The 14,779-nt window shown below is 48.8% G+C and overlaps 2 protein-coding genes across 2 annotated transcripts; both read right to left on the bottom strand.

Annotated features, from left to right (window-relative positions):
* Positions 1–708: 708 nt before the first annotated feature.
* Positions 709–10,091, bottom strand: DGCR14 (DiGeorge syndrome critical region gene 14). The gene is made up of 10 exons (XM_017814448.1): positions 9,939–10,091; positions 9,484–9,652; positions 8,388–8,483; positions 7,620–7,786; positions 6,260–6,377; positions 5,466–5,599; positions 5,218–5,320; positions 3,764–3,873; positions 2,744–2,859; positions 709–2,166 (listed from the first exon to the last, which is right to left on the bottom strand). The coding sequence occupies exons 1-10, from the start codon at positions 10,089–10,091 to the stop codon at positions 1,881–1,883; spliced, it is 1,452 nt and encodes a 483-aa protein (XP_017669937.1). The 3' UTR covers positions 709–1,880.
* Positions 10,092–11,311: 1,220 nt separating this feature from the next.
* GSC2 (goosecoid homeobox 2) lies at positions 11,312–13,276 on the bottom strand. Its single transcript, XM_017814062.1, has 3 exons — positions 12,964–13,276; positions 11,936–12,183; positions 11,312–11,416 (listed from the first exon to the last, which is right to left on the bottom strand). The coding sequence occupies exons 1-3, from the start codon at positions 13,274–13,276 to the stop codon at positions 11,312–11,314; spliced, it is 666 nt and encodes a 221-aa protein (XP_017669551.1).
* Positions 13,277–14,779: the final 1,503 nt, after the last annotated feature.

Here is a 14,779-nt window from a genome sequence, read left to right as displayed (position 1 = left end):
ACCGTGTGAAGGCCCTTCAGTGTGGCAGAATCAAGACTGTGATTTTAGTACAGCTGTCTAGGTTAATTCACTTGAGGGCAAACACAAAACCAACACCATCCACAGGATATTTAATGCAATCTGCTTTTAGGCCTGAATTGCACAACACGGAACTAACCACTCTCAGACATCATATTTCCCTTTCTATTATTCCAGCTATACCTTGGTATGAGCACAACCAGTTTAAAATGCCATGGCAGACACGTCACATCCCGCTCCTGACCCACGTGTACTCCCCAGCCACGGCCCCTGAAACACTGCCCATCTTCAAGTACATCCCACACTCAGAAGAGAGAACTGCCACACCCACAAATGGATAGGAATCTCACGTCTACTCCTTGCTCCTGGTCCCCTCAGCGACCCAAACTCCAGGCCAGGGCCTGACCACCTGCCTGTGCACTCCAACAGAGAGCTCCTGTGTTTAATGGAGATAAGTATTTCACTGTGAAATAAGTAATTAGTATTTGAAATTACCTAGGAGCTTGATTGGTATTTAGCCAGTTCTGTCCTTAAAGGACATCTCTGAAAGCATGGAAACTTTAGTAAATGGATTCCTTTTACATTCATTCAGGGGTACCTGAGAATAATATTTTAGCTTAAAGAAAAAAACTTAGCCTTCAATTATTTCTGGATAAAAAAGGGAAAAATTATTAACTTCTTGAGTCATGATTCCTGGAAATGCCATGTTGATCAATTTATTTTTAAAAGGTGCACTATAAAACCCAAGTCCCTTGGAAGGGTTTTTCTGAGTTAGGGACACAAGTTTTGGAAGTAGCAGGGGAAACCACAGAGGAGGAAGTTCTCCACCAAGACAAACACAGCATCCAACACCCCAGACCTTAGAGCAGGCTGCAGATCCTCAGAGCTGGATAAAACTTTCCATGGATGTTCCTTCAGTAAAACATCACGTGACTATAGCAAATGTCAACACTGCCAAGCGTTACACAGGCTGTCCTGTACTCAGGTGTGGTGCAAGAAGTGCACACATCTGGCTACTTCTGCTTCCTCCTAAACGGTGCTTCTCCAGGCTGGATCACACCACACAAGGGCTCATCCCACACACAAAGGTCAGCTCACACTGGAGTAACCACAGCTCTGAGAGCAGGCTACAAATGGTTAAAATTGCTTTGCTTTTTTTTTTTTTTCGGTTGTTCTAAATATTAGCCAAAAGTTTCAAAGAATGGGAGGAAAACACCAAAAAAAAGCCCCTGTGTGGCTATCAGAAGTACCACTTCTGTCCTCCAGAATGGCACTGTCATCCTGGTAGATGACTCAGGACTGTCCCCAGCCCTTGTGTTGTGATCATCAACATCGTCAAGTCTTTTGAGTCACACACAGAGCAGCTATAAAAACAAATCTGGTCCCTTCCCCTCTGCCAGCTGCAGAAGAGGGCGAGCCCAAAACCCGTGGAAAGAAAAGCCTGAGCAAAAGCAGCAAGGCAAATCCCATTCTGTACAAGTATAAGGAGTGGAGGAGGAACAGGGATCCTCTTAAGGACTGCTGGTTTTAATAAGATCACAAAGTTGGTCTAACTTGTGAACTGCATCAGTTTAAATTCAAACTAAAGAGAACCTCTCCAAAATTCTGTGTTATGTCTCAGTTGTGTCCTCTCTTCTGCAAAGTACAAACTCAAAGAAGTTTGACAAGCTGGAACAAAGTCTAGTTCAGCCTTTTAGGAAGGCTTAGCCCATTTTAGAAATAGATGTATCTGTACAGAAACGAATTCAAACGTGTGGCCAGCTTAAACAGTGAAAATTATCTTCATTTTCCCAGTTTCCAACAACCAGTCTGCAGTCCCGAGCACAGCCAGGTCACCACCACCTTCCTAGTGATTGGAATATTCAGAGGAAATCAGACGCTTTTCTTCTTTTAGGAAGCTGCAGTAAATTGTCCGTGATTGATGTAGTATCCTGAGATACTGGTGTGTGAGACACTGTCCTAGACTGTGGGGTGCTCTGGGGGGTTTGGGGCCCACTGGCCGGGGTCTTGTAACCAGGAGTTCCTGTGTGGGCTGGGGAGGGGGTGTAGCTGGCTCGCAGGGCTTTGTCGGTGTATTTACTTGCAGTCCTGTTTACCAGCCTCTGCAGAGCTGGTGACATTGCTGGGCTTAGTCCTTTTGGAGTGAGGCTGAAATAGAATAAACAGTTTTAAAAGATTTTACAGTAAAAAATCTGCCTCTATCACGAAAATCATTATTGCCTCCACAGGTGAGCCCAGTATCCACTTCCCCCACAGACCAGACCCACTGCCTGCAGAAATCACCCTGCCTGCAGGTAAACACAGCCTGTATCTCTAGAGACAAGTGGCAGAGAAACCTCCTACATCCCTCCCAAACCTGCCTCCAGTGGCACTGCCTGACATTTGCTTTGAGCCTGTTCTGTCCTTCCCATGACCCAGCCACACAACTCTTACCGTGTCTCCTCTCTGCAATGAGGCAAGACATTGATCCACTGCTGGGTGGCTGTAGGGTAGAACAGCAATGCTGACAAGAGAGAGTATCAGGGACAGCCACCAGCCACCTTCCCTCAGGGATTAAGTTTTTCAATATCTAAATTTCTAATTTCTAAAAACTTTCAGTCCGAATGTACCTCTTCCTGCTTCCAGTATCCTTCCCTTCCACCGTTCCTTCCTTTCTACATCTGCTGATTTAAATCCCATCAGGTAACACCCATCCCCAGTTCTGCTGTCAAAACAGAAGTCTCACCTGGCCAAGTTTTCTGTCACTTTTCGAAGTGCCTCCTGCTTCTTTGCTCGGTTTTTAGCTGCCACTTCATTGGCCATCTTGAGTCCCAGCCTCTCACGGCGCCCAGGCTCCAGGATCTGTAAAGGCATCACACAGTTCACTCATGAGTGCTGCAAAAATGAGTTAAAGCCCTTTCACAGCTGGATTCCAGTGTACAGGGATCTAAACCAGGGAGAGGTTGGGTCAGCCTGCACCTCTCTGCTGCTATAAAAAAGCCAGAGAGGACATAGAGACCTTCAACCTGCCTTAGCAAGTAACAGAAATGGTAAAACCAGTCCAGCCAAGGAAGCAGCCATTACCTCTGGCATTTCCTCCTGCTGTCTCTCCTAGACAAACAATGTCACTTGTGTCTTGCCTGGCCTGTAGCCAGCCAGCTCTCAGGCAAACACAGACATTGCTAAACAGCAGGAGAACCAGTCAAAGGCTTTGGAGTCTGACAAAACAAGAGGCACATACAGCAAATTACACCTTTCTGAAACTCAAGAATCTCAGCTCGCATTCAGTGACACCAGCAGGGGACAGGTAGCACGCAGGGTTAGGTGCCATTAGCAAAGGCAGCATGTCTTTTCTACTCTCAATTGATACATCTGCCTCAGGCTGTGACAGCCAGAAGATCCAGACAGAGGGAAATCCTACAATTTCCACCCGTTTATACAATAAAATCAGAGAAACAGTGTGTCTCTTCAGCTTCCTCTGAAAGCCCCTCTGTCTGGGTCCATCATCAAATATAGAATCTCATTTTCCTGCCAACAGTGTGTACTGCACCTCAGGTACCTCCACCAAGTGTCTTTCGTGTGCATCCATGCCCACCTCCACCCTCCAAGCACAAACTAGATTATAAGTCTCAAGGACTGGGAACACCACCCAGGGATGTGTCACACTCCACAACAATGTTAATCTATTACTAACTCACTTGCCTTTCCCTTCTTAGTCCTCCCCCCTAAAAAACAAATGGGATGTTGACTCCCCGACATGAAATACCTTGAAGGCTGGTCCAGGTGTTCTGTCCACATAGGGTGTTTCTGACCCTTCCAGACGCAAAGGGGTGCTCTCAATTTCACCCCATGTCATAAAAGGAGACTCATTCACACCTAAAAGCAAATTTAAAAAGTCATGCCCATGCAAGACATTTGACTGTCCATTCACCACAAAAAAGAAGAGAGAAGCAAATTAGGAAATGCAGCAAATTCATCCACACACCAAGGAGCCCCTCCACTGCAGAGGAAATCACAGCCAATGCAAACAGTAACGTGGTTCCCATTAAACTCCCTTACACCTTAAACTCCCAGGATTGCCTGTAGCTGTGTCACCCTCTCAGTTACAACAGCCAAGCACTGTCCTTTCTATGTGTTTATTTTTACATTTGGTGAGCTTTTGCTTAGTGACACTTTCACTTTTCTCTCTACAGTACCACTCTTCCCCTCTGCCCCTGTATGAAAACTCCTTCCACACAGGGAACTCTTTGAAAGTAGGAAAACAGGCAGAGGACTTAAGAAACATGTTACAGCCACATGTACCCTCCAGTTACCTTGGGGCCACCCTGTGCCAAACAGTGACTGTGCCTTGGCCAACAGCTGCAGAACAATTTCTAAGAGCCCGATTAAATCTCTGGCTAGAAAATCGCGCTGTCCAGCGCTTGGAAAAGGCACTGACAATGGATAAAGGAGGTGCGCTCCAAACGCCACCTACAGGCTTCCCGGAGGGAAAGCCCCAGTACGGTCAGTCTTTGGCATAATGACAAAAAAACAGTGGCTCATGAAGAACAGCTATAAATTCAGTACCACGTTTCAACTGAAAGAAAAATAATCAGTCTGTTCTAACTGAAAGCATCCCGCAGCTACTACATCTGAACCAAAGGAATCTATAATACACAAGTGCATGCAGACAAAGGAAGAACCCAAAAAGACGTGGATGAAAACAGTGGGTGAGACTGTGAAGTGAGATATGCCACATCCTCTGAGCCAGGCTGAACCATCACTGAGGCAGGACACACTGACACAAATAAGCATCTGAGCTTGTTAGAAGATTAGTGTTTGTGAAATTTTGAATTCTTATCTTTAAGATAAGAATTCTAGAATTCCTCTAGAATTCTAATTTCTCTAGAAAGGCATCACCCAGGGATAAAACAAGCAGCTGCAGCACCGCAGTTGCCAAGGGAGGCTCACCATGCCCCAGATGATTCCTGAGCAATGAATGGCACAGCAGCTGGCTCAGAGCCTTCAGTACAGTGTGACTTCCAGCAGTGTATTGGACTGAGACTTAAGCCCTGCATTGAGCTGCCATACACGGCACACAAAATGTCACCAGCTCATGAGATACACACAGATAGAAGGCTTTACCTCCTTGTCTAACCCAGTAATGACACCCTGGTGTTGAACAAAGAGAGCATCAAAATAAGTGCATCTTAAAATAGAGAAATAAGAAAATTCTCTTACCAGGGGCAGGAGAGGGGGTAGCCACAAACCCATATCCGTTCACTTTTGGAGACTCCTGGGGTATCAGTTCTTTCCCATCTGGTCCCACTTTGCCCTGTTTGTACTGAAATAAAAAAGACAAGGCCATTCACGTGGAGAAAGGTGTGAGTCAGCTGTACCCAGCACACACACACAGCTCTCCTGGTGGATGAACCACACCAGAGGGCAGAGCAATAACCAGGTTTTAGTGAGAAGTAAGATTATCCAACCTGAGCATTGAGGGCTGCAGCTTGCTGGAGCTGTGATTTGCTCACAGCTTGACTAAAAGGGTCCTTCACGAAGCGGGTGTTTCGATGGACAACTTCCCTGGGCTTCTTAAAGACATCACTCTCATCAGGTACACCTTGAAAAGCAAAATGTCTTTTAAGAAAGGGCTCAGGTAACAGCAGGCAGTTGCTCTAAAGCTCCTGATCAACATGGCACTTGCCACACATTCCTACACAACACAAAACACATCAGCAATTTCACTGTGTATCTACAGCAACTCATAACAAAATTTGCACTAGATACATGTTTTGTACCACCTGAAATCGAAATTTTAGTTTAAAGAAAAAAGTAAACAAGACTTTCTTTTCTCTACTTCACTGGTTTACAGAAATTACCAACTGTACACTTTACAGCCAAAAAAGAAAACTGCATTTACAAAATTATGTATTTTCCTATATAAGCCCAAGTAGCACTCTTTGAGCAGAAGCAAAGAATGAATAAAGATAACAAAAAAGTGCTCATAAAGACAGACTTGGCTCCTGAAAACAAGTGCTTTTATAATAAGATAATGGGCTTTTCAGAGACAAATAGAACATGATCAAAGTTTGGAATCAGAAAGTATGAAAGAAAAGGAAAAAACGAAAAAATTACTTTTTTGAAACAATTTTGCATATCTGAGCTTCACAGAAAAAAAAACTTGTAAGAGCTGCTCAGTCACATATAGAAATGCTGTAAGCACTGTTTGGAGTCAACCCACCAGAACCAATGCCTTTCCCCTGAGACCTGTGTGCCTCACCTGTTGGATAATACATGAGGGTGTTCCGAGCTGTGTATTCCCAGGTATCCAGCCCAGCCTTCACATTCTCCAGAGCTTGCTGCTCTGCTGAAGGAAGTGCCAGGTTTTCATTTTGTCGCTGAAAAGGCAATAGGAAAAAAATTTAAAAGGGTAGAAAAAAAAAACCCAGAGGCCTGAAATAGCCTCCTGCAATCTTTTATTCAGGCAGACACACTTTGGAGAGGTCAACCACAGGCTCAGCCACCTGCCCTTGCACACTTTGCATCAGGCACAGCACAAGCACTCTCTCTTTGGCAACTGGCATTTGAGAAACCATCCTGATCCCAGGTGAGCTTCCCAACAACCACTCCCTATGAAGCACACTATGCAAGGAAATGTTAAGGTCTGACTAGAGTGCTGGCTGACAGCAAGACACTCCAGCACAAGACCAGCTCCAGTAGCTTCACCTTGACCTGAAACAACCCCTGTGCTCTGCAAGAGCTCTCCTGCTGCCTGCCTTTTAATTCTGGATGAAAGCATTCAAGATGTATAATGAGCCACAGAGGGCATTTTTACTGTAACAGACTCTGAGGGTTTACATTAGCTGGGATAAAAAAATAACACTCCCTCACAACAACAGCAGTAAACACTCATGTGTCAGTGCCAAACTTCATTAAAGGCACTGCAGCCCTCATCCATCACTGACACATCTGGCAGCACTGCCAGCTGCTCGCTGCTGATGGTTAAGGATTGACAAGGCAGCCCCAGAACAGCTCTGGACCTGCCCCAGAGGGAGCTGAGAAGGACAGCACAGCCAGCCATGCTCACACAGTACTGTGCTTGGGCAGCTGAAGGGGGTAGGACTAGTAACAGAAAACTGAAATGAGACACACAGTCTAACTACAAACAATAAAGGGCTGATGGACAAACACCAGGAACTGTTCTCAGCTGCTCTCCCTGGTGCTGCTGCTTACAGAGGAGACTGTCAAGGACAGCAATATCTGCACTCAGTGCCGTGCTTTGCAGTCTCTAAGCTTTAAGAGACAAATCCTCAGCAACTAAGTCAACACTGTTCTTACAGATGGGGAAAAAATAGGACTGCACAAAGAAGCAAAGAGCAGTCACAGGACTCAGGCTTAGCTCAGACTTAGTCATGATCAACCTATGCACCCACTATGCAAAATGGAGATCTTTCTACTCTTATTCAATAATATGAGTGATTTAACAGCCCAGTGCAACAGCCAACAGCCAACAATTCTCATCAGTATTTATAGTAAGATCAGAAAACAGAAGGCAAGACAATATTCTGTTTATCAAGCAAGCAAGAAAGAGAATGAACTGGCATTTCCCTGCCGTGTCCCTCCGGAAGGGCAGTTCCTACCCGTGTGTACTCCTCCTCTGCACTGTACAGCCACGCGTGCTTGACCTTCTCCTTCTCCTTGGCCACCTCCATGATCTGCTCAAACGAAGCGTTATCTTCACTCGTGTGCTTGGCCAGGAAGGTGTCCAGGCTGGGAAGGGCATCTTTATCATCTTTTTCTGCTTCTCCTAACAAGAGGAGGGAAGAAGCCTGAGAAAGGTTAATGCCTCCCTTTCTGTGAGAGCACTACATATAACTGCTAATCCTCCTGGCAGCGAGCCTTCCACGGACACACTGACAACTAACATGGAACTCGGTGAAACAGATATATTCACACGGGAATAAATCTTTTTTGGAACACATATAACCAACTTTTACATAAAACCCTTTATGGCCTTTATAGCTATTTGTTTTAACGGTAAAGCACATAAGAGGACAGCTGCTAGCAGACATTTGTAACGTGCCCTACAGACAGTTCTGCCCCTCCAGTCTTTGCTTACTGACAGAATTTATTTCAGGTGACACAGGAAAAATTTACTGCCTTTGAAGAGATCAGCTAAGTTAAGAATTTACACAGCCACAAAGAGAATTCACATAGATGACATAAAACATTAAATGTAAAACATTACATTAAGTCCAACTTCAGAGGGATCATTTTCACCTACCAGAAGTTTAAAGGAAAACTGCTTAAACATGTTCTAAGTACCCAAAACCCTTAGAGGAGACAGGGCTCACAAGAATATTTTCCCGCTGCTGAAGAATTCAGCTAGAGAAACAACATTCTCCTACCTTCTTCTGAAGATTTGATGCCACCTTTGGATTTACTTCCCAGTGGAAGGCCGCCTGGATGCACTTCTGGGGTTTCAAATGTGGCTGGGGTAACATCTGTCACAGAAAATAAAGGTTCACTTGGTTACCAGAGCACATATCAGGACCCTTGCTCTGAGGGTCATGTGCCAAACAAGTCACAGAAGGCACATCAAGGGGACAAATTAATTAAAAACTTGTGGAAAGACTCCAAAATACTGTATTCAATCCTGTCTAGATTTTGGTCTCATCTAAGACATCATTTTTCTCCTCCTGGGAGAAATTCCCAGGAGAGCCACAGCCCAGTGTATTTGCCACCCTACCCCCTGCTTTTGCCTACAGAAGGAACAGCAGAACAACCCTAACCCAGCCCAGGGCCAGCACCTGCACTGGGGAGGAAGGGAAACCCCTGGTGACATGTGTCCTTTGTCACAATAAAGCCACTTAACTCAAACTCCACTGAGAGAGTTCAGCCAGGGGCTGGGCTTTAATCTAAAACCCTGAAAGGGTAATATAAAATATATAAAAATATAAAATTGAAGTATAAGAACAAAGTATAAATTAGGAGTATAAAAATATGAAAGTAATACAAAACCCTGGAAGTGAAAGGAAAACACAGAACAGGGCATTGGATGTGGGAACCTCTGATAACCACGAGCTTCCAACACCTTCTGTCCCTAATACATGATAATCTTACACATCTGTAGGTGCAACAAGAACCCCTAAAACTACAGGAAGGGTTCAAAACACAGCTTAGGATTTCTGATAGTGCTAATATTGCACATTAGAGCATGTAACATTCCCCAGGGAGCAGGAACTTGGCAAAAGATGCCTGTAAGGAATAGTTATTCAAAAGCTGCTTTGTCCAAAACCCTTCCTTCAATAAGGAGTTATCAGACACCATCAAAGAGAGATTCAGCATCAGCCACCAGACAGTGGTTACTGCCCAATCTGGGACAGTAACTCTCATGCAATGTCAACCTTTAACCTTCTAGATAAGCACTGTCTGCACCAAGGTAGATAGCAAAACAACAGTATCAGATACAAACTCCTGATGCCCCAGAGAGGCACTTCTTACAGGGTGCAGGTGTGTCCCTCGACGATTTGCTCAAGGAGGAGCCAAACTTGATGGCAATTTGCCTCATCTTCTCCAAGTCGCCGTTTTCCTCAGCCTCCAGATACTCCTTCTGCGCCCGCAGCTTCTCCACGTCGGGGAAGAAATCCCGCTGAATGATCTTCTCCAAGCTCTGCAAACAGAGGCGGCTGCTCAGCCACGCCAGGACACCCGGGAACGCCAGCTGAGCTCGGGGCCGGCCGCGCACAGCCCCGGGCAGGACGGGCAGCCCGCGGGCCCCGCGCCGGTGGCGGAGCGCTCTCAGCTCCCGCCGCAGGCCCGGGGGGCGGCCACGGCGCTGTCCCGACCCGCAGCCGCGGTTACAGCGGGCAGCGGCCGCGGGCGGACCCGGCCGGGCCGACCCGAAGCGCTCGGCCCGGGCACCGGCGGAGAGGGGCCTGCTGGGCCCGCCGCCTCACCTCGATGTAGGCGTCCTCGTCCAGGATCTTCTTCGCCTGCCTCGGCGCCGGTGACGTCGCCTCCTTGGCCGTCCCGGCGACGGGGCCCGCGGCGGCGGCGGGCAGCAGAGCGGCGGGGGAGGCCGCGGGCAGCGGCACCGGCACCGCCTCCATCGCGTCGGGCCCGGGGCGGCCGCGGCCTCTTCCTCTTCCTCCTCCGCCCCGCGACGTCACAGCTGCGCGCCACGGGGCCGCGCGCGCCCCCTGCTGGACGGGAGGACCTGCCCGGTCCCGCTCCGGGACAAGGGATGAGGATGGGAACTGGGATGGGAACGAGATGGGAGCTGGGATGGGAACTAGGATGGGAGCTGGGATGGGAACTAGGATGGGAGCTGGGATGGGAACTAGGATGGGAGCTGGGATGGGAACTAGAATGGGAGCTGGGATGGGAGCAGAGGGGGAATTGGAGTGGGAACTGGGATGGGAGCTGGGATGGGAGCAGTAAGGGAACTGGGATGGGAGCTGGGATGGGAGCAGAAAGGGATCTGGGATGGGAACTGGGATGGGAGATGAGATGGGAACCAGGATGGGAGCTGGGATGGCAGTTGGGATAAGAGCCAGGCACGATCCCCCAGCACCCCCCACAGCCGCCTCAGGCCTCCTCAGAAAAAACCCAGGATCTCCAGACTCGGGAATGGGGAAAGTGTCCCTGGGGAGCAGGACCCCCGCCCAGCTGCTCAGGCAGAGGTGGCATTACAGTTTTATGGATCTCGGTGCTCTACAGGACGTGGGTTCTCTTTGTCCCTGCCAGGAACATGGACATGACTCGTTCTGGCAGGACCTGGCTGCAGCACAGAGAGCTGAGCACTGGCTGTGCCAGCCCTCCCATCACAACCCATGGCTCATCCCTGCCTCAGGCTGTGGGGACAAACCGGGATTTCTTTATTATGGAACAAATCACCTGTTCAGCAAGTGCCACCCCCAAAGCAACTCTGGATGCCACTGAGGTGCTGCAAATAGGAAACATTCATTTGCAGGATATTTCGCAAATTACAGCAGTAAACCAAGCACAAATACTATGGGTACAGAGCGCAGACAAGAAGGGGACTCTCTCCTCTTGAAGCACACACACTTAACGCTGGTACAGCTCTGTCCCCTGCACGCCGTGCCTGCCGAGTTATTTGCCACGTGAACTAGGTTTGCAAGAGGGATGTGAAAGTGCCGTGTCTGATTTTACCTGTCCTCCTCCTCTGTGAATCACAGAGATTCCCTCTTGCTTCATTAGTGCCCCTCGGGTTACCCCCCCTGCAGAGCCCATCAGCCACGGGCAGTGGATGCTCTTGGCGTCGCTCTGCTGAGCTGCAGCACCCACAGCACCCACAGCACCCACAGCACTAACAGCTCTCCTCAGGGGGCTGCTTGGTGCCCTGCAGGATCAGTGCTGAGGTGCTCGCCCTCTTCTGGTGCCGCCACTTCGCCCGACGATTTTTAAACCAAACCTAGAAAAATGCAAAACAAGAAAAGTGTTTTTACCTTTCATGTATTACTGGGGGGGGGAGGCAGCTACGCTGCTGAGCTGTGCCATGTGAGCTTTAGGACACTGTAATACATTTCCTGATATGATCAGTCCCTCCACTACAATCCTGCTCAGATACAGCTAAGGGGCACAAGGGAGCTGGGACCCTCCCATGGCAAATTCAGAAGGCACGCAAAGCACATGAGTAAGGAATATACACTTGGGTGCAGGGGATGGGTGAGCTGGGCACATCTGTGTGTTTATACAAGTGGTTCTGAGAGAGAGGCATCGTGTCAGTGGGACTGGATACCAGAACAAATCAGCCCAGCAGAACAGGTTTATATTCTTCCATTGTTTGCCATTCCCAAGTCCTGTTTTGTCAAGTACACAAGACTAGATTTCAAAACGAGGCCCTGGGTCTGCAGCTCCTGAAAAATACAGCCCTGGTCTGTGTTCCTGGGGGACTGCAGGAAGCAGCACCCAGCGAGTGGCAGGACCTCACCTCTACCCTCTCCTCCTTCAGGTGGATGCGGTTTGCCAGGTGCTCCCGGGTGACGACATCCGGGTACTGGTTCTGGTGGAAAAGCGTCTCCAGGGCCTGCAGCTGCTCCTCGGTGAAGATGGTGCGGTGCCGGCGCGTCCGGCGCTGGATCTGGTGGAAAGTCTGCAGCTCGCTGGGGTTCTCCTGGGGACTCTTGCAGACCCTGACTGCCGAGTGGAAGAGCCTCATGGGCCAGGGGAACCGGGCATCTGCAAGGGGACAGGGAGAGGGACAGTGCTGGGGTGGGGAGCTGGAACACCCGTCTTGCTCAAGGCAGCTCAGGCACAAGTTTCACCCGTGCATAGTGCAGTCACCTGGAGCGGGTCACAGGCTGAGTGGTCCCCACACAAGCGAGAGAAGAGCTTAGGGCATCATTTGGGAGAAGGATGCAGGTGGGGAACAGCACTGGTTGGGTTTTCCTTGCTCACTTACCAGGTGCACTATGGCCAGCTCCAGAAAATGGCTGGAAACTCACAGCCTGACAAGGAGCTGTTTTGGTCCTGACACGGGGGATTTCTGAACTTTCAGGATGCTCTTGAACTGCATTTTTAAGGGTTTGCTACTTTTTTTTACCCTAGATGCAGTAATTTTGTGAGATGTAGCCAAAACTCTTTTCCTTAAGGGACAAGTGAGGTTCTCCAAAGCTGGTGTTGTCAGGAAGCACAGACACAGCTCTGCACTTGGGCAGCATGGTCATGGGGCCCCACATTCCACATCATCCTCTCAAGAGTTTCACACTAAACCAGTAATATCAGTAATAAACAGCACCTGCTGCTTTTCAGACTCTGATAACATTGCAGATTGGATGCAATGGATTCCAACTGTTGGGAGTTCTGCTGAGAGCAGAGCTCAGCTCACTGGAGCTGGGGTCTGAGACCAGCGTGCCCAGATGCCACAGTGTCACTCAACACTCTGGTTTTCCCCCACACCCAGCACTGTCACCACCCCCCCTGTGAGCCCCACACCACAAATCAAACCCAAACACTCACCCAGCCAAGCCGGCGAGTCCTGCAGGGAGCGGGTGCTTGTGTGAGAACAGCAGCAGCAGCCACAGCCTGCCCCTTCCAGCTCTTCCTCTTCCTCCTCCTCCTCCTCTTCCTCCTGCAGGGAGCTGGCTGGGATGGTCTCCAGCTCACACAGCCCTTTGGGTGTGCAGTCTAAGATGCTCCGTAGGCACAGTGGGACCAAGACCTGGGGGCTCTTCTCCACAGGGCTGGAGAGGATGTCCTCGATGCTGAACGGACACGGCTTTTTCAGGGCTCTCCTACTGGGGTCGGCGTCTGGTGCTGGTTCTGAAGTCATCCTGTGCTGGGAAAACAGGCAACCTGGGCTGAGGGGGTTTGTTCTGCCTGCACTAGCTCCGTAGTGGGGTCTCACAAGGAAAAGGACAGCTTATATGGCTTTTTAAATGGACTGCAAAACCATCCAGAACTGCTGCTTTGTGTTGGCATTTCAAGTGACTGTCATTCTCGCAGCTGAGTTTTTATTTCATACACACGCACACTTTTCCTCCTTCTGACCCAGCTGCTTTATGACTGAAGCCACCCTAAATATATATATAGAGAGATATAATCCCTTTGGAAAGAAAACCGTAAACCCCCCTGTGAATAAAATAAATTCTAACTAATCTTGGCAGCTTTGTGAAGGGTTAGTGTGGATCTAAGATTTAGCTAATCCCACAAAAATGACTGGAGAAGGAAATCTGATTTCTCCATCTCGGGTGTAGATTTGAGGTGGTTATGATCTCCATTGTGCTGCAGCCTCCGATCCAAGGAAGGGGGAGGATAGCTGTTCCCAGCCCGGAAATGGACCAGAGGATTAACTCCTTAAAAGAAGCAAATTATCCCTTTCTCTGGCCAAATGAAAGCTTTCCCATCAAAAGAGAGCTGTCATATCACACAATATGAGAGAGGAGAGAGTTCAGCTTAATAAAAAATCATTTTTTAATGACAGCACAGCCTTTGGCTGTACCAGAACTCTCTGTGAAAGTTGATTTATTTTCTGCTGAAAGCAGAGAAATTGTGTTTTCCCTCCTTCCCTTTTCCCCCAGCTCTGCTGCACTAATCACTCTGATAATGCAGATGCTTTGCATGTATCCAACATACTCTCTGTAAGGATTCAAAGCCCTTATTAAATTAGATTACTGGCAGCTCACAGCAGTTCTGCACCATAGCTTAGTGGCATGTAACCACCTCCTGCACAGCTGAGCCGTGCTCCGTGTCGGGAAGGGAAGAGGAGGACTGATGCTGCTGTCTCCATGTGCTCTCAGGCAGGCAGTGAAGTCCTGTGGTCAGTGAGCCCAGAGCAGCCAGGACAGCTGTCTGGGGCAGCCAGGCTTCCCCAAAACCAGTTCAATTCCCAGGTCCTGTCTAGCCAGAGAAATTGGGCTGAGGCTGCAGCCAGGAACAGCGACTCAGGACAGGAGGGGACACTTTACAAGGGCAAACAGCAAGGCCTGGCAGAAACAAGTAGCTGGGAATAAAATGAAGAAGGTGTGATTGAGCTCAGGTTGCTTAGGAAAGTTTAAACCAAGTTCTCTTGCCATCAGTGTGGCTTAAGCCAAGGTGAGTAGCCAGGCCTCAGGAGCTCACATGGGGAGTGCTCTCCCACTCGGTGTTTCCTTGCAGGGGAGAGAAGTTACCAGTCTCTCTCACGGCACACCGAGGACACAAACAGGTGGGTGCTCTGAAACCACTGCACATCAAACCACAGCAATGGCTCTGGCATCATGCAAAGCTGATAGCCAGTTCCCAGGAGAACCCCCTCTCAATCCCCCTTCTTTTCTCCTTGGCCCTGCTCACTGCC

The sequence above is a fragment of the Lepidothrix coronata genome, unplaced genomic scaffold (assembly GCF_001604755.1).
Source record: "Lepidothrix coronata isolate B3197 unplaced genomic scaffold, Lepidothrix_coronata-1.0 Scaffold44, whole genome shotgun sequence".
Taxonomy (NCBI): domain Eukaryota; kingdom Metazoa; phylum Chordata; class Aves; order Passeriformes; family Pipridae; genus Lepidothrix; species Lepidothrix coronata.
This window is presented reverse-complemented; position numbering and strand designations above follow the sequence as displayed.